Source organism: Solenopsis invicta, chromosome 9 (assembly GCF_016802725.1).
Source record: "Solenopsis invicta isolate M01_SB chromosome 9, UNIL_Sinv_3.0, whole genome shotgun sequence".
NCBI lineage: Eukaryota > Metazoa > Arthropoda > Insecta > Hymenoptera > Formicidae > Solenopsis > Solenopsis invicta.
In genome coordinates this window covers 864,719-892,457 of record NC_052672.1, presented here as the reverse complement: position 1 = coordinate 892,457, position 27,739 = coordinate 864,719, and the positions used below count along the sequence as shown (strand labels likewise).

Here is a 27,739-nt window from a genome sequence, read left to right as displayed (position 1 = left end):
CGCCTAAGTGCAGAACAACAGTAAGTAAAACAACGCTTTTTTTGTCAATATTTAATACTAAGAATGACTAAGAAATTTATAATGATTAAAAATGGAGAAGAGGGTAATATGGCATCAATTTTTATTTTAATGTATAACTTTGTTGTAATCAATATTTTATATGGAGGTAGTCGTAACGTCCACAGTAATATCCTCTTCTGCTGTACTAAAAATATTTCAGTGATTATTTGACTAGTGCTTAATTATTAAATACTAACTTAACATTGACTCAATATTGGCTTATTATTGGTTCAATTCATTACTTACTGTAATAAAACATTGAAAATTATTTATAATTATTGATTACATTAATGTATACGCGTGTAATGTATTACTGATTACATTCATTAAGGTATATATTATAAATGAAAAGTTTAATGTCAATTCCGCTAATTCTTTTAATATGTAATTAACTAATATCATCAACTAATTATGAATAACGTTCAGTATTTTGTTACCACTATGTGTTTTACAAAATAGAAAGAAATTAAAAGTCGTGAACTTTTAAAATATGTTATAATATTGTTTGTATATATATAATATATATACAGTTATGTCCGCTGGTTTGGAAATAGGTCGGCGTAATTTATTTTGGTTTTTATTTTTATTATTGGCCGTTGTCACCAAGTTGGTATAAGTGTGAGTGTCATGCCCGTCGTTACAACAACACTTATTATTAATAATGGATAAAGGAAATAGAAAGATTTTGAGAGATGATTTTGTATAGAATATTTGAATTTTTGGCTGCGTGAATGAGTATGCGTAGGATTATAATTCAAGTGAAAGTGCTCGTATTTGTTGACAAGGGAAAGATCCGACAATGATCTCGCCGATTTTAGTAAAATTTTATGGGTGTGTACTATTCACTTACACCTTTATTGTAGTAAAGCCGTTAGTTGCAAAACTTAGGCATTCTCGAGAAAATGACGATTAAATATTTCCAGCATCTATTCTATAAGTACCGTTACAAAAGAACGATTCTCAACGTTGTCTGGTGCGCTTGGAATTCCAGAATCGATTCCTGCGGATGCGATTCTTCTTATCTTATATTTTTTAATTGTTATATATAATTTTTAAACCGTTTTTAATTATTTAATATAAAATGTTATTTTTAAAAAATGAGGGAATATAAAATGCTTTTTTATAGAAATAAAATATAATTTTAACAGAATTCTCAATTTCATAATCATGGCGCGGTAATAGCTTGCACGTAGAAACTACGTCGGATCTTCCCCTTGTCAACAAATACTTTTCTCTAAAAAAGCTGAAGATTTAATATTTCTATTATAAACAATATAATAGAATTTATTTTTATTTGTTTCAAAACTTTAAATATTTCTAACAACTTCTATTTTCAAGCTATCTCAATAATATGTGCACAATGCGATTGTGGTATGTGCATGCATAATGTTTCTGATTAAAAAATTGTTAAATTATAATTAATTCTACAGATCGAAAAATTAATTGATTTTAAGATCTTCTAAGATTTTTAATGGCACCAATTTTAACGCTATTTTGATCCTGCACAAGGCGCGCACAGTGCACGCACAGTTTTCAGATTGAAACTCATAATTTTATTGTTGTTATGTCGAAAAATTAGTCTTATTTGTGCCAAAAATATAGAAAAAAACAGTGCGCGTGAGTTTCACCGCGCTTGCGGAAGCCGCGAGGTGCGAAGGAAATACGCGCGAGTACCGCAAGACGAATTCCTCAGATTCCGCGTATGATATTTGATTTAATATAATGGATAAAGTTCCGTAAAGGTGAATCCTCCGATTTGGTTGCAAATTTGTAATCAGCGCACCAAAATATTACTGTATATTGGTGCGTTGATTACGAATATGATAATAAAAATCACCGACAAGGTCATCTTCAAGGCAAAAGATTTAAAAAACTTGACAAATATCGTTTTTTTAATATTATTTTGATAAATATTAATTTAATCAAAAAATGTTTCAAATAAAAGTTTTAGCTTTTAAAATAATACATCATTGATGTATTATACATTTTTTGCGCAGAATCAATAGTTTTTGAGAAAAATCGAGATAATATAAAAAAATACTCGCTTCACGTGGAACTTCAATACTTTAGTCGTTATAATAGAAAAACTGTTTTAAAATGAATTTTTTTCACTTTCAGTATTGTTTTGCGTGAAAAGTAAACGCTTGAGCGAAAGAGGGGCTCCGTCCATCCACCGACTAACTTAAACCAATCCAACTCAATCTTGCTTTACGCGGAAACAATGTTTTTCTTACTTTTATTTTAATTTTTTACAGAAAATATACAATTAATATCTAGAATATATATAATTAATATAAAAGAACAAATATATACTTTATTTTGCACAATTACGAGCAGGCGTTATTTTAAAATATGATTACGTGTATACCGTTGCGATTAGGAAAATTATGCATAGAAGCTTTATTGTAGACAATATCAAGAGCTTATTTTTTATTTGACACTTTTTTCTAAGAAATCAATATTTCCGAGATATATGTAAAAGAATTAAAAAAACCTGGTTTTTACCTTAATTTTTTATCTTGAAGATGACCTTGTCGGTGATTTTTATTATCATATCCGTAATCAGCGCACCAAAATACAGTAGTATGCCAATTGGCAACGAAATCGGAGAGTTCCTCTTTTGGAACTCAACGCAATATGATTTATATTTTAAAGATGATCTCAGTTTAACGTACATGGCGCGGTAGTAGCCGGTACAACCAATCATCATGCGATCTTAAATTTATCAAATTATTATTATTTCTATTTTTAATCGTAGTGAGAAGTGTTACAGAAAATAACACGTAGCCGATATGGTTTCAAGTATATAGATTCTGGTTTAGAAGATATTGATTGTGTTGAATACGTTTTTTACACTTTAACTTCTCGTTATTTTTTATCTCTATTCTATTTTTGGAAAGTTAAAAATTATTTTGACGGACAGAAAAAAAAGAAATTTTCCAGGCGCAAGACGTAACATATATATATATATATATATATATATATATATATATATATATATATATCGCCATTTATACATAGCTACATATACATTTGACAGCAAAATTTAGGGATCACATATTTTGACTCCGAAAAATTCAAAAGCGTGAATGCTTATTTTTAATTTGCATACTTGTTGAGCGTTGTACGATTTTTATTCACTAAATTATTCAACATTGAAACAAAAAAAGGCCATTTTTGCTTCAGTGTTGTCTAACTCTGAAAAAAATTGTACAACGCTCAACAAGTACGCAAATTAAAGGTAAAGATCCACGCTTTCGAATGCTGTAAACTGCATTTGCGTGCAATTTTTATTTCGCGTCTTGAAGTTTTGCAAAGTTTGTAAAAAATTTTGAGATTTGACGCATCCCCATTTCAATCCGCGTAACTTCGTAAACAATCTGTAAATCGTTTAATGATTCATCAATCTCAAAACTAGAGATTTTTAGCTTTATAATGCTTTTTTAAAATTTCTTATGATTATTTTTGACAAAGTTACACTCTCTTAAATAACGCCTATTTTTCGGAATCAGAATAGGTGATGTCTTAATTTTGCTGTTGAATGTATGATATTTAAAATAAATATATGTTAAGTTAAGTGGTTATATTTAAAATAATTAACTGGAAAAATTTCTTTAAATAAAAATAAAAATTTGAATTATCTTTTGTTTAAAAAATCTTTTAAACCTACGTATAATGTAAGTAACCAATCAAAAATAGTAAAGATAAAAGAACGCCAAGCGGATAAACAAAAAATATAAAATATGCTTACAATTTTGGCCAAGACTGTATATTATATGATTATGATGTCATAGTTTGTTTTTTCAGCTTTGTTGCTTCGTTTTTTAATTTAGTCTTCATAGCAGCTTTAATTTTAACAATTTTATCTATGCCATTTTCGTCTATTCCGCATTCTTGCTTGACATAATTTGAAATATATCCGAATGTTATTTGTAGAACATACTTCAAAATAGAACACAAAAACTTATTAATTCAATTTTCTTCTAAAAATTTAATACTAAGAAATACACTAAGGAATATATAATGATTAAGTACCAATAGTATTTCAGTGATTATTTGGCGAGTGCTTAAATATTAAATGCTGACTTATTATTGGCTCAATTTTGGTTTAGTATTTGTTCAATTTGTCGTTATTGACAATAATAAAACGTTGAAAATTATTTATAATTACTGGTTACATAAATTAATTATACACTATAAATAAAAAGTTTAATGTAAATTCTGCCAACTGTTAACATATAATTAATTAATGTAACCATTTAATTATGAATAACGTTTAGTATTTTGTTACTACTACGATTGTGTGTACATTATAAATATTTTATAACATAAAAATATAAAATAAATTATAATACATATTTTTTTAAAGTAAATGATCTCTTTTCCTGTCACATACAATAAATTTTGTCTAATTATTCCATGCTTTTTATATGTAGAGTATATTTGCTTTTAAGGTACTTGAGCCGAATAAGGCCCAGTGCTAAATAAGGTCCACTTTTAAATTTACCATTTAAAAACTCACTTTATATTTGAAATATATGCTTAAAAGATATGTCATAGAAAGTAGATAAAGACTGAATAGGAAATTAATACCGCTGGCAACACATTTATTCAGCGCAACGGAAGCTTGTAAAAAAGTGGATAAATCAGCCGTTTTTATAAAAATATGTTGTAAATTTAATAAGTATACATTATTTTATACTTTATTACAACATATTATAATATTATTCAAATTTCTAACTATAGGAAAAAACAAATATGTATATCAATTTTTTGGAATAAATATACTTTTTTATAAATAATGTATTAATAAATAAGACCCACTTGTACATTAATTGTTATAGCCATTGTCATTAGTTTATTACGTATGTGGCTTGCAACAGAGAATAACGATTTTCAATGATACTAACTTTCCATAAGCAAAAATTGCACTAAAATAGCCAGAATTTCTTATAGTTAAAATATTAATTATAGAGAAAATTAAAAATAATTGTGATGTTTTACTAGTATAATAGATCTTCAAGGATTTCGTGTTTGTGATTAACAATCATTTTAACAGTAAGTTGGAAAATAATATTTAATTCCTTTGTTATTTTTAATTTATTTAATTTGGACCTTATTAAAAGCACAAAAACTTAATAAGGCCCAACGTCAGAGTTTAAAAACATTTTTTTTTGTTTACTTAAAAATGTCTTATATAAAAGATAATTTTGGCAAGTGGTTGAAATAAACATTTAATTCTCATTTAGTTTATTTCAATATCTTTGTAAATAGAATATATAAAAAATAAAATATGTTAGATGGGCCTTATTCGGCTTGGGTATCTTATATATAATTTCATTAAAACTTCAAGAGATAACTACGTTTTAGAAAATATTAATTTTCTGCCATATTTGAAATATTATATTATATTTCAATACTGATACGAATATTCCTTAAAAAAATTTAACACAAATTTAAGAAATGTTACAAAAATATACAAAAAAAGTATTAGAATTGGAGCACTCTTCTAAGTATTTCTAAATTTTTATATTTGTTTGCGCGTCACGATACTCCGCGACTGTTACAAATTTTTCGATGAAACTACAATAAACTACACATTTTTAATTAACTTACTCTGTCGGAAAAAAATTTCTATAAATAAGTAAAAAATTTTATTAACAATAGAAATTTGTAGAAATAATTACTTATTTTTCGTAGAAATATGTATTTATCTATTAAAATTAACAAAAGTGGTTCAATTCTAACATTTTACTAAAAAATTTTGTAAAATTTTTCTGTCAATGTTTAATAATAATAGTAGTAAACTGAGGGGATGATCCTCGTTACTGAAGATCCGCTTTAATGGTTCCAGTAGAATTTAATCACAATAATTTAATTTTTGATAATGTTCTATGTATTTTAATATTGATGCAAAAATTTCATTACAGTAATTTCATTTTTGGCAATGCTTTATGTGAGTATTTTATTATTGTTGCAGGTATTTAACTATAGTAATTTTATTCTTGATAGTGCTTCATCATAAAGCCTTTATGTAAGTATTTTTGTCATTAATATAATATAGTACTTTTCATTAGAGTTTAAGTATTGTTATGATTATTAATATAGTATCTAATCACTGTAAGCTTAAACACTGGAGTAATTGTGATTATTATAAAATCTGTAATGGAATCACTACAAATTATATTATTAATAGTAGCGCTTCTAATATTGAAAGCTAGTAATTAAATTAAATACATTAAAAAAAAATTACATATATTCCAAGAAATATTTTCAGATAACTTTTTCAGATCCTTAAGAAAGAAACGATCACTAGTGGTATTATTTTTATAATATTCTACACTACTCAAAAAGAAATAGGAAACACTTTCCAAACACCAAAAATTAGGCTATTTTCAAATGGCTGTAACTCAGCGAAAAATCATCGTAGATAAAAAATAAAAAATGCATTTTAATGTTTGAAGTTTCTACTTTAACACTCTATCAACAGACTTTAAAGTTCTTTTAACTTACTTGTCTTATGTAGTAAAAAATTACACCTTGTTTTGTTCTTTAAAATTTTGTATCTTTAACACTTTGCAGTTTGACAAACGAATTTTTTTCGAACATTTCAAGTAAAGCTTCATAAACTACAACATTTTGCCTACAAAATGCTTTTCTTAAAATTTGTTTAAAATTTTTTTTGACCGAGTTACGGAACTTTGAAGCTAAACCTGCATTTTTTACAAATGATATCCGTACTCCGTGAAAAAGCAGTAGTAGACAAGAAATTAAAAAAGCATTTTAAAGCTCGCAGTTTTAGCTTTAATATTCTATCAACGGTTTTCAAAAATGTTCACAATTTCTCAGTGCTATGCCTCAAAAAAGATACACTGTTTTTTTTTTAAAATTACGTATCCTTGACAGCCTATAGCTCAATAAAAAAATTTTTTCTTGACAAATGCAATGCAAGTACCATAAAGTATGAATTTTTTTCTAGAAAACTTTTTTTAATCTTCCTACGACTTTTTTTGACCGAGTTACAAGACTTTGAAGAAACACATTTTTTACAGTACATTTTTCCGAAAATTACGTTTACCGCCGACATTATCAATACACTATGCGCATCACGTGGAGGTTGCCGGTCGGATTTTTACATATTGTGAGTGAGTGAGTGAGTGAGTGACAAAGTGTGTGTGTGTGTGTGTTAATGTCTGCCTGTTTAATATTGTGCTAATGTCGATGGTAAACGTCATTTTTCGGAAAAATGTACTGTAAAAAATGTGTTTCTTCGCAGTCTTGTAACTTGATCAAAAAAAATCGGAAGAAAATTTTAAAAAAAGCATTTTGTAGAGAAAAAGTCATACTTTATGGTGCGTGCATTGCATTTGTAGAGAAAAATTTTTTTATTGAGCTGTAGGCTGTTAAAAATACTTAATTTTAAGGAAAAAACAGTGTATTTTTTTTAGAACATAGCACTGAGAAATTGAGAAAATTTTTGAAAATCATTGATAACATGTTAAAGCTGAAACTGCAAGCTATAAAATGTTTTTTAATTTTCTGTCTACGATAATTTTTTACAGGGTACGGATATCATTTGTGAGAAATGCAGGTTTAGCTTCAAAGTTACGTAACTCGGTAAAAAAAAACGTAGAGAAATTAAAAAAAAAGCATTTTGTAGGCAAAATGTTGTAGTTTATGAAGCTTTACTTAAATTGTTCGAAAAAAATTTGTTTGTCGATCTGCAAAGTGTCAATGATACGAATTTTTAAAGAACAAATCAAGGTGGGCTTTTTTAATGCATAAGACAAGGAAGTCAAAAAAACTTTAAAAATTGGTTGATAGAGTGTTAAAGTTAAAACTTCAAGATTTAAAATGCTTTTTTTATTTTTTATCTACGATGACTCTTCGCCTAGTTACAGCCATTTGAAAATAGCCTAATTTTTAGTGTCTGGAAAGTGTTCCCTATATTTTTTTTTTTAGTACTATATATATATATATATATATATATATATATAACTTATATTATTTATCATTAACATTATATAATACGTCTACTAACATGTTTTCATTATTATTTTAGAAATCCCAACCAATTTATTTTTATGTGGATCCCTTTCTCTTGGAATGCCCTATATACTTTAAATAGTACATTAGAATTGCTAATGTGTAAATGGTACATTTGAAATTTTCTCTAAAAAATGTTCTTTCTCCACTTTTTTTAGATATAAAATCAATTAATATAAGGCCAGGCTGGAATTATACAATTAATCACAAAAAATAAATTGCTATATTAACTATTTCTGTTATAATACGATAAATAACAAAGGAGCAATAAAAACAATAAAAACGACTTTTACAACTTTTATACTAAATAGAAAAGTTTAATAAACTGTTACAAGACATTAGAAATCCTTCGGAAAAATAAAGTGGTCATTTAAAGAAAGAGTTGAAGAACAAAAAATTGTAAAATGAGTGTAAACACTAGAAAACGAAAACGTTCTCTTACAGACAAAAGTGATGTAATATTAAAAAATCTGCGCGTAGATTCAATACGCATAAATTTAAATACTGAAAGTGAGAATTTAGGATTTCTTCAAACAATACAAAGTAAACTCAATAATAATGAAATTAAATTTGCGAGAAGTATTGTTGGCAGTAAAAAAGAGTCTCAATTTAATAAATTCTTAGACTTTTTAATTAAAGAAGAAGGACTAAAATATTTAACAATTTTGAAAAAGAATAGAATAAATCTAACCAATGTGTCGAGTATTTTACATCGAGCAGGCGCTAAAGGTTCTGAAGCATTCAAAGAATTATATAATCTGTGGTTTAATGAAGAAGGAAATAAAACCAAGTATTTAAAAACTCTAGAAAAAGAAAAAATAAATTTATCTAACATATCCAGTATTTTAAATGGATCAGGTGCTAAAGGTCCAACAACATTCAAAGACTTATATGATCTGTGGTTTGATGAAGAAGGAAATAAAACCAAGTATTTAAAAACTCTAGAAAAAGAAAAATTAAATTTATCTAACATATCCAGTGTTTTAAGTAGATCAGGTGCTAACGGTCCTACAACATTCAAAGACTTATATGATCTGTGGTTTGATGAAAAAGGAAATAAAACCAAGTATTTAAAAACTCTAGAAAAAGAAGAAATAAATTTATCTAACATATCCAGTATTTTAAGTGGATCAGGTGCTAAAGGTCCTACAACATTCAAAGACTTATATGATCTGTGGTTTGATGAAGAAGGAAATAAAACCAAGTATTTAAAAACTCTAGAAAAAGAAAAATTAAATTTATCTAACATATCCAGTGTTTTAAGTGGATCAGGTGCTAACAGTCCTACAACATTCAAAGACGTATATGATCTGTGGTTTGATGAAAAAGGAAATAAAACCAAATATTTAAAAACTCTAGAAAAAGAAGAAATAAATTTATCTAACATATCCAGTATTTTAAGTGGATCAGGTGCTAAAGGTCCTACAACATTCGAAGACTTATATGATCTGTGGTTTGATGAAGAAGGAAATAAAACCAAGTATTTAAAAACTCTGGAAAAAGAAAAAATAAATTTAACTAACATATCCTGTATTTTAAATAAATCAGGTGCTAAAGGTCCAACAACATTCAAAGACTTATATGATCTGTGGTTTGATGAAGAAGGAAATAAAACCAAGTATTTAAAAACTCTAGAAAAAGAAGAAATAAATTTATCTAACATATCCAGTATTTTAAGTGGATCAGGTGCTAAAGGTCCTACAACATTCAAAGACTTATATGATCTGTGGTTTGATGAAGAAGGAAATAAAACCAAGTATTTAAAAACTCTAGAAAAAGAAAAATTAAATTTATCTAACATATCCAGTGTTTTAAGTAGATCAGGTGCTAACAGTCCTACAACCTTCAAAGACGTATATGATCTGTGGTTTGATGAAAAAGGAAATAAAACCAAGTATTTAAAAACTCTAGAAAAAGAAGAAATAAATTTATCTAACATATCCAGTATTTTAAGTGGATCAGGTGCTAAAGGTCCTACAACATTCAAAGACTTATATGATCTGTGGTTTGATGAAGAAGGAAATAAAACCAAGTATTTAAAAACTCTGGAAAAAGAAAAAATAAATTTATCTAACATATCCTTTATTTTAAATAAATCAGGTGCTAAAGGTCCAACAACATTCAAAGACTTATATGATCTGTGGTTTGATGAAGAAGGAAATAAAACCAAGTATTTAAAAACTCTAGAAAAAGAAGAAATAAATTTATCTAACATATCCAGTATTTTAAGTGGATCAGGTGCTAAAGGTCCTACAACATTCAAAGACTTATATGATCTGTGGTTTGATGAAGAAGAAAATAAAACCAAGTATTTAAAAACTCTGGAAAAAGAAAAAATAAGTTTAACTAACATATCCTGTATTTTAAATAAATCAGGTGGTAAAGGTCCAACAACATTCAAAGACTTATATGATCTGTGGTTTGATGAAGAAGGAAATAAAACCAAGTATTTAAAAACTCTAGAAAAAGAAAAATTAAATTTATCTAACATATCCAGTGTTTTAAGTGGATCAGGTGCTAACAGTCCTACAACATTCAAAGACGTATATAATCTGTGGTTTGATGAAGAAAGAAATAAAACCAAGTATTTGAAAACTCTAGAAAAAGAAGAAATAAATTTATCTAACATATCCAGTATTTTAAATGGATCAGGTGCTAAAGGTCCAACAACATTCAAAGACTTATATGATCTGTGGTTTGATGAAGAAGGCAATAAAACCAAGTATTTAAAAACTCTGGAAAAAGAAAAAATAAATTTATCTATCATATCCAGTATTTTACATGGATCAGGTGCTAAAGGTCCTACAACATTCAAAAACTTATATAATCTGTGGTTTGATGACGAAGGAAATAAAACCAAGTATTTAAAAACTCTAAAAAAAGAAAAATTAAATTTATCTAACATATCCAATATTTTAAATGGATCAGGTGCTAAAAGTTCTGAAGCCTTCAAAAACTTATATGACCTGTGGTTTGATGAAGACGGATATAAAACACAATATTTAAAAACTCTAGAAGAAAACAATATAAGTCTAGCTGATGTGTCCAGTGTTTTAACAAGGAAAGGAGCTAATGCTGCAACCGCATTTAAAGACTTATATGATCTATGGTTTGATAAAGAAGGAAATATGACACCATATTTAAGATTCGGAGGTCATAGTGGGTCAATTTGACCAGAACTGTGTTTTATTCCACATCAATTTTCAAATAAGTGCCGTTGAAAACAATTTAATTGGATTGGAAATATTTTGCTATAAAGTGTAAACATTGTAGAATGCATTTTTTTTATGAAAAATGATTAATTAATAAGATATTATGTAAAAATTATTTTTTTAAATATATATCTAAAAATACGTTTTACATAAAGTAATCATAAATTTTTAATATTTTTGTAAAAAGATTATGGTAATACTTGCAATATATTCTACTTTAATAAAAATATAATTTTCTAATAAACTTTTAAAAAATTAGATTTATTTTGCATATAAATGTCTTTTTTTTTAATTGAAGAAGTATACATTTATAAAGAAGAATGAATACCAGTGCAAATTAGGACAAAAGTAAGTCGTTTTGATCTCAAATGTTTCTCATAATTAAAAAAAAATTGTCTATTTTTATTCACTACAATTATTTCTTTGTTTCTTTCTCTCATAAAAAAGCCGTGAAAACACTTTTTACAACCGACTGCTGCCAACCTTCGATTGGCAAGAAAACGAAGAAAGCATGCGTTTCACCGAAGGCATCTTTGTTACCTTAGTTCTCAGTAACTACAACATGATATGATATCAACTCTCGCACATGAACTTCTTATTCACCAAGCTTGGTTTAAAGCGTATAATTATCATTAATTGTTCTGTTAAAAAAAAAATGGAACAAGGATATTATTCGTTTGCATGTCCTCTTATTGGTTATCAATGAAGTTAGCTAGCACAAATTGATTAACCAATAATGTGCCTCAATTGACAACGCTATCAGATGGCAGTATTCAATAATAAATATCTCGTTAGTTATTGCGAAGTTTACAAAATGGTAGAAAACGTTTCTGGTTAGTTTGACTTCTTTATTAGTCCATAAATAGTCCGTTTATTACCGGGCATCGTTTGTGTGCGCGTGCGCTGCAGTGTTTTGAAATTTTGATTTTCTTCTACCATCTTTTTTTCTTTAAAGAGGATAAACAATTTTGCTTGTTTTACAGTGAGAAGAGATGTTATTTTGTTGTAAACTTCTCAATGTCACGTATGCAAAGAGAGGGTTAAATATATTGCTTATTCCTACTGCCTACAAGAACAAAATAAGAATACATTTACCTTTAAGTCTTTTGCAAAATTGTGGAAAAAAATTCTTCAATTCTTCATGAACTTTTATAATAGTTTCTCCTACGGAAATAAACTGTTACATTATTATTAAAAATGTATCATTAAAAATACTGGATTGTTCGTCAGTTTTATCGCAGATTATTGATAAGAGCTATTAGTTTAAAGTAGATTTATTCCAGATAACTATTGAACTCAACTATTAAAAGAAGAGTTATTATTCGAGTCAAACAATCATGACACCATTACAAAGTAACTATTGAGCCTCAGTAATCTTCTTCGTAATGGTGTAGTGATTATTTTGTCTAAATGATTCAAATATATATAGATATGTTATTTTACATAACAAAATTTATTTATGTTTTTATTTTATATAGATTTACATAGAAATACACTTTTTATATCTGTATAAAATTATACATATATTATATTTCAATCAAATAATTTGTAAATAAATAAAATATAAAAAAAAATATACAATATGTCAGCCAATTATCTCGTGTTGCTACTTTATGTGCTTTAATTACAAAATTATCATGATTATAATGATAATTATTTTACAATAATAGGAATGGTGATTATTGTTAATACTTCAACTACTGATATGACATTAATATTATTTGGATTAATACTATTGGATAGTTTCAAGTAGTCATTATTGTGCATAGGTCAACCACTGAAAGCTAATAATCATTTATATAACTATTAAACGTAGCGTGCTGTAGTGATCATTGCGAATAATCTGATTAATAATCACTTAATACAAGAATTATTGGAGAATGATTACAAATAATCTGATTTTGGAATCAATAATCACTAACTTAAAAATTATTGGAAAATGAATATTGTGAACAAACCGATTATTACGTGCTTCCTAATTACTCTTTGAGAATGAATAATCACTATTGAAAATCACTAGTGATTATTGATTTTCCAATAGTTTATTTCCGTAAGAGCTAAATTTAATCCATAAATTTATCTGAAATATAGTTTTAATATTTACTGTTAAAACGTAATTTTTTTTTCAGATCTCGATTTTAAAAAACTTCATTATTAAGTTATTTCTTACTTTTGTATTATTACATTGTATTTTACGTTTAAAAACTAATTCTATTTTAAATAACGGTTAAAAGTAATTAATTTATTGTAATTAAAAAACTCTTTGTTAATTATTATTTGTTAATTTTAGATGGTATTTATATTTGTTTCTTATATTCTGCATTCTTGCTTAAAAATAGTATAATTGTTTCAAACACTGTCAGATTATTCAGTAACATGGAGGAAAAATTTAAGAAAAACGGTATGAGCAATTGTTGAATATATTAAAGGATCACGAAATATTTCTGAAGAACTTCCTGCGTCAGACAGAAGATGTACGCCTAGCTACAAGCTAAAATAGACGAGAGCGAGAATAAGCTCAAACAACAACCGAATCGTCTGCTGTCAATCGGCAGAAGTAGTCTGAAGTCAACTTCAAAGTCATACTAAATGCCAACTTATTAGTCGAAGGCATCTCTATTTGAATGTTATAAATTCCATCATCTTATACGGGGCGCCTATATAGGCTGATGCCGTTATCAAGAATTCGAAAGAGACTAATTGTAAGACGTGAACAGCGCAATGTTGCTTTTGGGTCATCGCAGCTTATAGGACGGTCTTGCATGAGGCGGCTGCAATTCTGGTCAACTACATCCCTCAAGACATTGTGCTAGGAAGTATGTCCAGGTCTTCAATAAATGTGTGACATCACGCAAGAAGACATCGTACTGACCAGTAGATTCTGTAGAGGTCTTAGAAATATTGAAAGAGAGGTTTCGATTAATGAATAGTAGGGAAGGGAAGTGGGAGGAGGAAAGTGATAGACTACCAAGAGAGCGTGTAAGAGTCTAAGCAGTATGGATGACTTATAATTTTAAGAAAAGTTTTACGACTTAAATCTTTATCTTTAATAACGCACAATAACCATTTTGTGTCTCAAGTCTTAAACTAAAAAGAGATTATGTTTGTAACTTAAAACTGGAGACACAAGACAGTTATTATGCCGTAATAAATACAAAGATTTAAGTCATAAAACTTGTTTTAAATTATAAGTCATTAATTATAAGTCAACCATTCTGCTTAGGCCTTTAGGGAGTTCTTGGTCCAGGTTCTGCCTGATTGTCTGGAAAAGGAAAAGGAGTTAGGCCTATTTTTAAGAACTATGCAAGTCGTAACTGAGCACGGTTGTTTTAATTTTTATCTGTTTAATATTAAGAAATTAGTCACTCCATTCTGTGCGCATTGTGAGTCGGATTTAGATGCGGTCAAACATACCCTAATGAAATGCGAGGCTTAGTATAGGCAACGCGAGTCGATAATTATTATTTTCAAACAAGGATTTATACTTAGTTCTATTTTTGAGAGCAGTCTCAATGAGCCCATCAAATGGCGCGTTTTCACCAACTTTTGTGAGATAATAATTAAAGAGAAAGAACGGATCGAAAGAAAAAGACAAATGTTGTCAAGGGTTTCCCCTCGCAAGAGGCTGCCTCGGGCTAGGCTTCGTTCTAACTAGCGATAGTACGGGATATTTAAGTTACTAACACACACCAGTTGTGTGTTATACAGGCGCTATGTGCCTCTGAGAGAGCTTTGGAGCTACGCGGAATGTATGTATCGTTTTATGGTAACAAATTATCTAACTTTAAGACACTGGAGTTCGCTGTAAAAGAGGAGGGAATTATGAAAGAGAAACCTTAATCGATGAATGGAGAATCAAGCTCAAAGACTATAGCAAGAACCATTTGGCGAAAGAATAAGGGATTGTCTGACTCAGTACCTGATAGAATGGATTTGGAATGGAAGAAAGTATGACCTGACATTTAGGACAACCCAAATAGTGACCGGACATGGGTGATTTAACCAATATCTGATTAGCATTCATAGAGCAGTGACGACAACGTGTGCCCATTGTAGCAGAAAACCCGATACGACAGAACACACACTCGCGCGATGTGAAACGTGGCAGACACAGCGGACCATTCTGAGGAAGCTTTTGAGGCTGATCTTAGCTAGGAGGGAATCTTCGAAGCTAGTCTAAATGATATTAATAAATAGAAAATTTTTAAGAACTTTTGCAAAAGTGCCATTAAAGAAAAGGATCATCAGAGGGGTGCGGACGCACATTCTCCCCGCGCAAGGCCGCCCCTACCCGCATAGCTAGATGATCTTCATAATATCAGCGACGCTAACACGAGACATGCGTGTTATACAGGCGTTAATAGGCACCCTTGAGAGAACTGCGGCTACGCCTTTTTTAAATTTGGCATGTTTTGTATACTATATATGTATAAATTAGTGAAGATCATAGTTGGAACACGGCCGAAATAGGATATATCAATTAGAGTAGGATCCCGTATGTTCTTGCTGCGAAAGTTACTTTTGTATGGGATGCGAGTGTCTACCAAAGAAATGACGTTCGACGGTCCGGGAGCACACGTTTGTCCAGAGTAAAAGATACTAAGGGAGAGGTTTTTAGGAGGTAGGCGATGCGTGATAAAATCGTTGGCGATGTACCCGCATCGAATCCTCCACACCCTGGAGTACGGGCTCCAGGGCGTCTTCCCCTCTTCGCCGAGGGAGGATCGTCGAGTGATTGGCCGAGAGGGGTTGGTCTCGTCCGGCTTAATCCTGGTCGGGCCAACCTTGCCAGAGTGATTCGGCGGTCAGTTCCTCCGGAGTAGAGTGGGCTTTGTGAAGATTTTCCTCTTCCTCGTGAAAAAAAAAAAAAAAAAAAGAAAAGGAGCAACCGAGAAAGGCAGAGGAGAGTACGAGAACCACCACGAGTATGGCCTCCCTGTGCGAGACTTTGCACGAGGACATAGTGTGGCTAACACATATTTAACATTATGGTGTTATAAAGGTGCAACATTAGATCTATGACACCTTTAGGAGAGCGGTAGCCACGCTAAATAAGAGCTGTAAAGAAATTAGTACATAAGTGTATATGAATAAATATAATCATTAATCTTTAAGAACAGTTTAGGATGGATAAGGTTAAAGATATAATTCAGAATTGTTAGGAAACCCGTAATAATAAGGAGCTTTTAAGAAAGGACGTAATGGTCACCGAAGAAATGACGTATTGTTGGCCAGGACCATTTATCGTTCAGTGGAGGCACAAAAAAGGAGAGGTTTTTGGGGGGTAAGCGATGTGTAGTAGTATCGTTGACGATATACCCGCATCGAATTCTCCACATCCTAGAGTACGAGCTCCAGGGCATCTTTCCTACTTTGTTAGGTGAGGACCGCCAGCGGTTGACCGGATGGAATTGGTCCCGGTAGAGTTGACCATGCCTGAATGACCCAGCGGTCAGTTCCTCAATGTAGTCAGGGCTTGTAAAGATTTTTCTCTTCCTCGTAAAACAAAAAATAATACTTGTATTAACTCATAAATAAATTCATTACTATATTCATATGATAATAACTTTTATAATTAACTTTTTCTTAATTTATTTTGACAGCTGACCGGCTATCATAACTTCTTGTTATTGAATTGATATTTTGTTGATAACATTAATTATGCATATGTAATGTACAAATATGTTTCCTATAGGAATAATTTCTTAATATAAATGTCACTGCGTATTTATATGACAACTTCCATGTCAAGTAGTATGCTTGTGTTACTTTGTCATATCACCATGCCTGAACGCGTGAAATGTCAGCTCTATGATTTATAAACTTTAATCGCGAATAATTTGAAAACCATTATACCCTCGACATTTTTGTATTAGGATTTTTTTTTTAGAATTTTTCAACGAATCCGTTCTTAAGAGGAGATGCCAGCTTTTTGGAACCTGTATATTGTAGTATATATGTAAAGAAAATGTATGTTCTTTAATTTGAATATTCCCGCGTACTTCTGTTAGTAGTGTAGATAGCGAGAGATAAGATAGAGATGATTCTGTTTACACGTGCTCGATAAAGCTAGGAGAATAAGAGCAAACGATAGTTCATGTTCAAGTTGTTAAAGACGTTTAAACGTTGTTTTTCTTTTTTCAGGTAAGAGTTTTGTAAATAGTGTAAATAAAACCTGTAAATAAATATGAAACTTCTTTTTTCAGATCAATTATTATTTCATTCCGCAAAAATAAAACCCAATTAATTACACATTACATATATATATATATATATATATATATATATATATATAATTCTAAAATGGAGCACACAAGAGAAAACACAATAATGACAATAAATACAGTTAAAATATTAAAATACCAAATTCAATTAATATTAACAAATAATTAGTATTTCAGCTTAAGTTATTTGTAATTGCATTAAATCTTATTCTACTATGTAAAATATGTATAACAATAATTAATAAACAGATAAAAAGCAATAATAACAGTAATTCAATTTTGCCTTTAATACGTAACCGATTAAATCCATTTCTTTTTCTGAGACATTTATATGAATTTTTAACCGTTTAAAATGCGTAGTTGGTTTTGGACAAGCAAGTTACTGCACCCTGGATATGGTAACGCTTGCTACGCCGCGCCGCAAGCGTTTTCACGTCCAGTGTACAGGAGCCATAAGACGCGTTTTGGAATGCTTATCGATTTTTGAAGTGTGAAAATAAACCAAAGAAATTTATATGAAATTTTGCGTTATAAATAGAAGTAAATGCAGTAAACATGATTGGAATGTTAGAGACAACTTTTGGTGAGTCTGCTATGAAGAGAACAATACTTTACGATTGGTACAGTGGTTGATACTAAAGTTGAACATTTTTTTCTTATGAATTTGGAAACGTGCAACCAAGCTCGGAGATGCAAATCACTGTCTTTGCTCATACGCGATAAATAATTATGAAGCTGTCAATTTCGCGTATATAACGTATATAACATAAAAAATAAATGTTATTTGCTGCGCGAAATCTATGATAAATAAATATTAAATATCTGAAATATTATATCTTCAGTACAGATAGCACATCAGAGTTTTTAAACTGATGTCTCTGACTGAACATTATGTGAATAGCCCCGACAAGACATTGCATAATTACTTATAAAATATTTACAAAATATTTATAATAAGTATTCATATTTTTTATAAATACTTACCAGTTACCGTATTCACCGGACCTCTATGACTTCTTTCTGATTCCAAAACGATTGGTTTTGAAGAGAATCAATGAACGGACAATGATTTGTGAACAAGTGTATTATATCCAATGGAGATTACTTTAAAAATCATATTAATATTGATGAGTACATAAAGATTTTCTAAAATAAATACAAATTTCAAGTATTTTTTTTTTTTATCAAACTTTGTATTTACATAAAAAAATTGAAATTTTTCTTAATATTGTAAAAATAATTTACCTTTTAATAACAAATAGAATAAATAAACTATCAAAATATGTTATTAAGTAAAAATATAATCTTATTCACAAAATTTTCACATTTTTAATAAAGCAAAGTATATAATCAACATTATTTTTTATTATTATTCAAGTAACAACTATAATATATACAAAATAAAAGCGACAAACTCAAAAATTAAATAATAAATTAAATATAATAAAAGAAATAAAGAATATCCTATTAAACCTATTATTGCCAGTCAATATCGTAAATACTGTTCCCCGATTATTACCGTATGTACATACCTATATTGCCTCTCTATTTACTGTCGGTGTACATGCCATTCATTTGCTGTCATCTCTACAAAAACCATTCTGCGGGTATATAAATTCTAGTTTGCATTAACAAATTCTTGAAAACATTATATATGATTTATTACATTTTTTATGATGAACTAGCGTCGGAAAGCCTCCTATTTCCCCCCTTCTAGTCAGAATTTATGCTATGACGTATCGGAAATAATTGTGACTGACCTTACTCCTAAGCCACCATTGTAAGAACGTCGAGTCACACGATGTTATACTATTATGCCAGTCTTTTTTACAAAATCAAACACCCTTTTCCTAATCCTCTTGTAATTCGGTTAGGTCAAAGAGCACAAAGTTTACTTATACACTACTGTCACTTCTTGACAATTGAAGTTGGTAGTAATTGACGCGTAATAGGCTGTGTTCCAATATTGACTACTAAAAATGTATAGTATATGTGACGTGAACTATAAGTTTTTAGTACTGCCAGTAAAAACACAGCCTAGATATTTTCATGTATAAAACGGAACTCATTTACTGCTGATAGTAATGCAGGCAAGTTCATTATATCATTTCTTAAATGACTGTCAAGGATGCACTGAACAATATCAGCCCTAAGGAACGTCTAGATTTGAACCAAGGTGAGGACTATTGATAATGGTCACACTGTTCAACAACAATGAATATCAAGAAACCTAAACAACGGCCGGAAAAAATCTGATGCTATTGTTAGACATTTGATGCACCAAGATGACGCTCAAGTGATCACACATCCATTTATTACTTAAGCAGTTGTAAAAAAATGTAGATGCGTTCTTATCTTCATCATATAACTGTAAAATAATTTTCGAAAGCAATTAAAAGCACATTAAACTTCCAAGCTTAGGAATGATTTATATAATTTTTGTATGTGAGAATTTGTCACAGAGTTTCAATGTCGATAAAAAATGCAGGTTGACATTCAAAGTTGCGTAGTTTGTTAAAACAAAAAATTGTACGAAAATTTTAAAAAAGCTTTTTGTCAGTAAAACTATGTACTTTCAAAAAAGTCTTAAATTTTTTGAGAAAAAATTTTTTACCAAGCTGCAAAGTGTGGAATGCGCGAATTTTTAAGAAACAAAATAACTTGATTTTTTTAAGACATAAAACTACAAAGATAAAAGATTTTCAAAAACGTCTCAAGCGCGTTAAAAAAAAATATACAAATGCGCTTTGATTTTTATTTTAAATTTACTATATATTTGTTTTTATAATTTTATACAATTTTTTATATAAACAATGCAATTAACGATTTAATATTTAACATTTTTTAAATTTAATTTTAGTCTTTTTTCCTTTCTGAAAAAAAGCATGTAATGAATATATCGAATGTATCGAAATTATTTTTGTTGCTTTTCCGTGATGCCGATTGGTTCTTTCGCTGCGCTAATTTCGTAAGCGGCTGTTGCAAAGATCGTGTATTTTGACTTTATGTACTGAAGAGTTAATAGTGTAATATCAAATTTGTGTAAAATTATGTAACACATCATAAGTTTTGTAGCGCACGCATAGAGCACGCTTGTCTCGTCTGGTATTATAAAAAAATAATGTGAACGAATAACGACATTACTTGTAGATATATATTCCCCGGGAAAAAACTTTTTATACATGATTATATATAATTATCATATAATATTTACATATAATTATATATAAAATATAATTATATATAAAATATGTGTAATTATACATATTTTATATATTATTGAATATAAATTGTATTTAAAATTTGTTTATATATATTAAAATATATATAATTTATTTTAAATATAATTATATATAAATATGTATAAAAATTTTTTTCTGGGTTGTTAGCTGTAGATTACAATGAAGTAAAATTATTATGTATGTAGCTTATATAAAATTTGCATAACAGTTTGCTTTTGTTTTGATTTTTCAGGTTTGGATAAGTTTACTAATTCTGACGCTAACAGACCAAAACTTTTATCAGGTGCCAAATTTTTAAGAGTCCAAACAGTTTGATGTTGAGAATTTTCTCGATTAATCATACGGTGTTGAAAAAAATCGCTTAAAATTACAAGGAAATGTTTCAAATAGGTATTATTTTTATGTTTTACGGTTAGTCTTTTTATTTCCTGGTAATGTTTGTAATGCTAAAGAATAAAGTAAAGTATAAATTAAACATTATATAAATGACACATTTTATATATAATTATTTGTTTATTTTTTCTTTCAATATAGTTAAAAGACAATTACAAACAATCTTAGATAGAATTATAAGGAAATTAAAAGAAAGAACATTATTAGATAAAAATATTTTATTATTGCTACAAAAAAGTATTTTATAATTAGAATTTTAACATAATGTACGTACATAAAATGCAATAACATACATTAAATAGCATAACGCATTAAACGACTTATAGGTCCTGAGTGTTTCATAAAATCAGGATAATGAATAAGTAAGTGATACATTGGTTTCAAATTATCATTCGTTATTTGTAAATATAACTTATGGTGTTCATTAATAAGTACACGTAAAATATTAGAATGATTTTTGTGATTACTTTTTGCCGAAACAATATAAAGAATTTCTCGTAAAAGTCTGTATAATAACCAAAATGAATCATTAACAGGAATCAAATCACCAACTAAAAGGCTAAAATATTTTACAAAACACAATGTTTGAGTAGCTGTCATTTTCAAAGTTAATTTATCTACGTACTTTTGTATAATAAAAGGAGGTTCAGATGATTTATCGATGGGTCCATAATCAAATACAGACATACGACTGTTTAATTGATCAAGAGTAAAGTAGTCACATTCTATGCAATGTTTGATTATATAACACACATCATAATGACAAATTCCTTTAGCAAGGTCATGCATCGCATCTAGAGCAGAATTTAAAGTTACATGAAAGTTTTTTAAATTGTTAAAAATGCTTCTTTCTTTTATTTCTGTTAATGCTTCATTATTTTTGATTATATCTTGTTCGTAATTTTCTGGATTACGCCAGTATGATATATCATCTTTGCATTGCACCTGCATGTTTTGTTTCACATTTTTACAAATTCTACAATAATGATGAGCATTAAAACTTTCTACAATACCAAAAACTGAATTAATTCCCAAATTGTCACCAGTACAAAATTCAGTTGTAAAATATACTGTTTATATTTTTCCATCGTTAGTTGTCACTGAAATCCCTTTATTCGCTAAAAAATTAAGTTCATCAATTAGAGGAGCAAAAGTTTTCTTATTACCATTTATTTTTCTAATTATATTTTCAAAAATTAATGTAAGAAAAATATTGTCTAAGGTAAACTGACCTTTAGGTGGAAGGCAAAGTAATGTTACAATTACACCGAGTTTACTTGATTTTGGACCAATTGGATTATTTGGTTCGAATTCATCAAAATATAACATTAAAGGTAGAACAATATCATCTGGTTTATAGAATGATAGTTTCTGTTTCCATGTATCGGTTTGTATATAATTATATATTTTATTAGAACAATTTATTAAAGAATCCGTATACAAAAGTATAGTCTCTAAAGCATAAGGAATTTTGAAAAAAAGCTCTAACATTTGTCTTAATGAAATAAATTATCCCATTTCACTAGCATACTCTTCAGTAGCGCATTGAATTATATATGGCTGTGGAGCTACATAATTTTTATTTTTTGTAAAATATTTCAGTCTACGATATTCTGTTGACATTAATTCAAAAGAATGTTTATAATCTTTACAAATTGTTAGAATCTTGTCTATTATAATTTCATTATCATTTGAAGTTTGAATGGAATTAAGACAATCTTCGATTGTGTTAAAGCAGTCATTAAAAAAAAGTTTTTGAATATCTTGATAAAGATTTTGAACATGATTTCTAGGAAGACCATAATTAGACAGAAGTTTCGCAAAATAAGAAGCAACTTTATCAATAGTAGGATTTTGTGGGTTAGATTTATGATTCAATAAACAATTAAATTCTGATGAATCAAGGTTACAAGTTTCTACGAAATTATCATTCTCAAAATCAAGATTAAGATCGTCTATATAATTAATATTTTGTTCAATAAGGTTATTATCTTTATTTATAGACTTTTGCGAGTTTGGAATATTATGATATAAAATTAAACGTCTTTTTAACGATTCAAAAGTATCGAATTTTCTTTTGGGAGAATTATTTTTAACACATTCATATATTCTTACTTCTTTATGTTTATATTCATAATGTATATGTAAAATTTTAATGTTTTCAAATTCTTCTTTACATATAAAACAAATAGGCATTTTGTCAGTTTTAAAAAATTAAAATAAGAAAATTAAAATTTTTTTGCTAAATAATTAAAGTGTTGACTTGGTAAATATAATTAATTTTTATCAAAATTTAAATATTTTTTAATAAAAAATCGACTTCTGTATTACAGAATTTACAGTATTATTATAGTATTTTTTCGTTGGAACTACAATATTCAAAATAAACATAAATATATGAATCAAACTTGTGAAAAATATAAAGGACATTTTTTAAGAAAAAAATGTAAAGAAATTTCTCTAAATTAAATGAAAAAAAATGAAAACGTTTTATAACTATACTAATGACAAATGTAATAAAATATTTTATGTAATAAAAGACGCGTTTTTCATAAAGAAAAAATCTCATATTCCTTAACCAAAGTACTAACAGCACTAAATTTCTTATCATATTTTGTATTAATACCGTAGATACCTTTCTGTAGAAAAAGAAAAACTTGTTCACATTCTTTAGGATATTCAGCATGCAAACTGTGAATACATTTGAAAGCTATATCTATAGCTTTTAAAGGTTTTCCACTTCATAGCGTATTGTATCAACAATGACAAAGCTACGCCTTTTGTCAGTTTCTGATGAACCTATAATGATAGCTTGTGGTTGCAATGTCAATTTGAAAATATTTAACTTCTCTCTTCTTTCTTGTATTTTAGTATTTAAATCGCCATATGTCTAAGAAACAAAATTAAAAAAATTTATTATAATATGTATAAAATTAAACAAATAATATTAAATAATAATTATATAATATTATATAAGATTTCTATAAAATATAATTTGGGAATAATTTCTATTTACTGCGTTCGACTCTTTTTATTTTTATATATATATTTTTTTATATAAAATATTAAAAATAAGTAGATATATTTAAATATTATTATTAAATGTCAAAAAATTACGTGGGTGCGGAATCTATAAATAACTAATTAAATATTTAATACTGTAAAAATTACAATAAAGTTTTTATACCTCTATTTCCCATAAAAATGCTTCTCGTCTTTCACATAATGATGATCGCCAATTACAACCTTTTTCTTTTCCGACAACTGCGATATATATCGGAAAGAGAGAAGGTAGTCGCAGCAAAAGCTGTATTGTTTTTTTTTTCTACAAATATGGCAATAATTTTAGAAATTAATTAGATTGAAAATTTATGAAATATGTGAAAAAAATATGAAAAATATTTGTATTAGATTATTATTCAATTACAAAGGATATTTTTTACAATTGCTACAATTGTGTGTACGACGTGAATGTATAGTAATAAAAAAATAAGGTATATAAGTACAATAATAGAAATAGTAAAGCATTAAGTTTATTATAATAAACTTTAGCGCACGCATATTTGTCATACCTGGATTTGAAGCTGCTTTGAATTTAGGTTCTATTTTAGTTAATTTTTTTTTTATAAAACATGATAATTTAACCCATTCCGCATACAATTTCATATGTGCATCAGGATATAATTCCTCAAAATCCTTTTCCAACTGAAATAAAAAGAATTAGGTTGACATGATTAATAAAAAAAAATTATTGCTTAAAAAAACAATGAATAATTCGTGATAATAAATATTAAATAATACTTAAAACTTGTACAAAATTTTAACACAAAAAAATTATAATATGAAATAAGTATCAATTAATAAGAAAACCAAAAGATAATTATTTTTATACTCTTACTAAAATATATCCCTGAGATGCTTCTAAAGCAAAATAAAGTCTGATGTAGTCTTGGATACTTTGATTATCGGATCGTAAAGATTTCAGTCTTATTTTTGATGTTTTCTCCCATAATTGAGTTACTTTAATCCACGGTGTATCACTGTTTTGCAACCACAAAATATATTGCTCGTAATCCGTATCATCTACAAATAAAAGCAAATATAAATTGTTTAAAATTTTTTAAATCGTCTTTAAAGTTGGAATATTATTTAAGAAACATGCCTTCAAAACAATTGTCTGTTTCTTCTTTTTCTTGCTCCTTTTTTATTTGCACAGTAATATAATAGCTTCAGATTTGATTAAGTTTCTTCGTATAGTTTGAAATTTGATCAAAATTTTACCTCTTCCAACACTTTAACCTTTTTTATTTTTTTCTCTAAGTATCCAAATATCTTATAACAAAATAAAAATAATTTTATTTAAATATTTAAACATAAACATTTAAATATAATATATACATAAAAAGAATATAAATTATTTCTTTAAACGATAGAATTTTGTATTATTGTACATTTAAAATGACTAACCTTTTCTTCTTTAGGAAATAAATTAATTATTTTTTCAGCAATAAACTCTGCACGTTCAGAAGTAACTCTATAATAATACATAAAAAGGCGTATTTTTTATGCATTTTTAAAAAAATATATAAATAATCTTATAATAATAGTAAGAAAATATTATAATAACCGAGCATTTAAATTATCCTTTAGTTCATGATGCACAATAATATCAGCCAAAATGTTTTGATGCTTTTCATCTAATTCCCCTTGGAATTGATATGCAGATAAAACGGTGTGACCTTTCACTGAATTTTTTAAAATACGTTCCAAATTCTAAAATTAATTAATTATATTTAATTTAATTTTACATTACAATAATTTTTATAAATAATTAATATAAAAACTTTTAGAATATGTACATACATAATTATTATCAGTTAACCAATCAGTTCTTTTTGTTTCTTCTTTAAATGTTGAAATTTTGTTTTCTAATTTATTGGCTTGTAATTCGTCTGAATTTGTATGTTCTTGGCTATTAAAAAAATTGAGTCTTTGTTTTTTTTTGAGTGTTTCTCCAATTTCATTAAATGTTAGCCCTTTATCTACAAAAAAATTTGAATTAATAATTTAAATACATATCTACATCTACGCATATATACATATAAGATATATTTTTTAAATTGCACTTTATAAGTAATCAACATATTAGCTCTTTGAAATTATTATTAATGTATACTTACACACACGCGCGCGCGCGCGTGTGTGTGACTTGAATTTTGAATATGATATTATAATTATTCTATAACATTTACTTAGTTTATTTTACTAAGTTATAATATAACTTACAAGTAGAATTAATTCAGTAAATGTATTGAAATAATAATTATAATGTGATATCACAATTTGAGTTAAATTATAATAATTATTAATTAATTTTTACCTTCATTTTCCTTTTCGTCTTCCACAAGTAATATTTTTATTTCTTTGTCAGAAAAGATCCAATCGTTATCACTTGCTACCGGAGAAGCAGTTAATGCATCTGCAGTGTTACTTGGCTATTCGACTATGTTAACTATATTTTCAACTTTAGAATTATGTATGACATTGCTTGTAACATTTTTATTTGTGTCAATTACGAGTTGCTCATCTTGTGTTTCCTTAAAATTATAAATTTATTAAAATTAAGAAAACATTTAATGTAATATTTAAAAATATTAAGAAGTAAATTTATATTTATAATTTCTCCATTTTCTTACTTTTGCTTTTTTAATCAAAAAAGTTTTTAATTTTTTTGGAAAGTAATTTGTGCACCAATTTTTGGTATTAATCTTTTAATATCTTCATTATTTAAGTATTGAAGAAGGTCTATTCTAATTTCATTCCCTGCACAGATTTTTAATAAATTGCTATTGAAGATTAAAAATATATTAAACGTTGAAGCATAAATAAAGTAAATAGTAAATATCGTCCTCTTTGTACCATAACCATAAATGTACAAAATTTTTTGTGCTTCTTAATTTAATATTTTTAGAGCTTTTATAGTTAAGACTACAATACTTTAGATCTTCTTAGGTTCTTTCATGGTATCCTAGACTCTGAAGCTCTGTATATAAATAAAGTAACAAGAAAAAAATTTAAAAAAAAAATGAGATTGAAGAAAATGGCAAATTCATTGTTTTGTTGTAAGGGGAACGATATAATAGATAAAAATAGATTATAACCTAGCCTATATAATTTAACTAATAACTTACTTACTTTCGAATTCTTGGATTATTTCTTCAGGAAGACACCATTGTTCTAAGAGATCTCGTAATATTTTACACATATCGCTTGTAATGTTTCACAAATAACGCGAAAAATACTGCACGATGCGACGACAGTGAAAGGGGTGGTGCGAAAGAATAACAGCTTCTGATTGTGAATTGACTATCGCGTCGCCTTTGCCGCGCAATAGCATTGTCGCGTCCAATGTATTTATAGCAAAACTGAGTTAAGTTTATGAACATGCTGATAAATGCTATCCGATATAATTTTTTTGCTGAACCAACAAATCTATTTAGTTATAAATACAAATTTTATGTAGCAAATTATAGCTTTGCTGACACAACAAATCCATTTTTTT

At 27.8% G+C, this 27,739-nt stretch overlaps 1 protein-coding gene across 1 annotated transcript; it reads right to left on the bottom strand.

Annotated features, from left to right (window-relative positions):
- Positions 1-24,600: 24,600 nt before the first annotated feature.
- On the bottom strand, positions 24,601-27,442 carry LOC120358678. Its single transcript, XM_039453696.1, has 4 exons — positions 27,373-27,442; positions 25,076-25,260; positions 24,725-24,882; positions 24,601-24,625 (listed from the first exon to the last, which is right to left on the bottom strand). The coding sequence occupies exons 1-4, from the start codon at positions 27,440-27,442 to the stop codon at positions 24,601-24,603; spliced, it is 438 nt and encodes a 145-aa protein (XP_039309630.1).
- Positions 27,443-27,739: the final 297 nt, after the last annotated feature.

What these genes read in the sequence shown, in the direction of transcription:
- LOC120358678 (XM_039453696.1), bottom strand. Translation starts at nt 27,442, where the DNA reads ATGTGTAAAATATTACGAGATCTCTTAGAACAATGGTGTCTTCCTGAA. An exon ending in AATAATCCAAGAATTCGAAA is followed by an intron (nt 25,261 to 27,372) that starts GTAAGTAAGTTA and finishes TTTTATTTGTAG; the next exon opens with ATGATACGGATTACGAGCAA. An exon ending in ACAAATATGCGTGCGCTAAA is followed by an intron (nt 24,626 to 24,724) that starts GTTTATTATAAT and finishes ACACAATTGTAG; the next exon opens with CAATTGTAAAAAATATCCTT.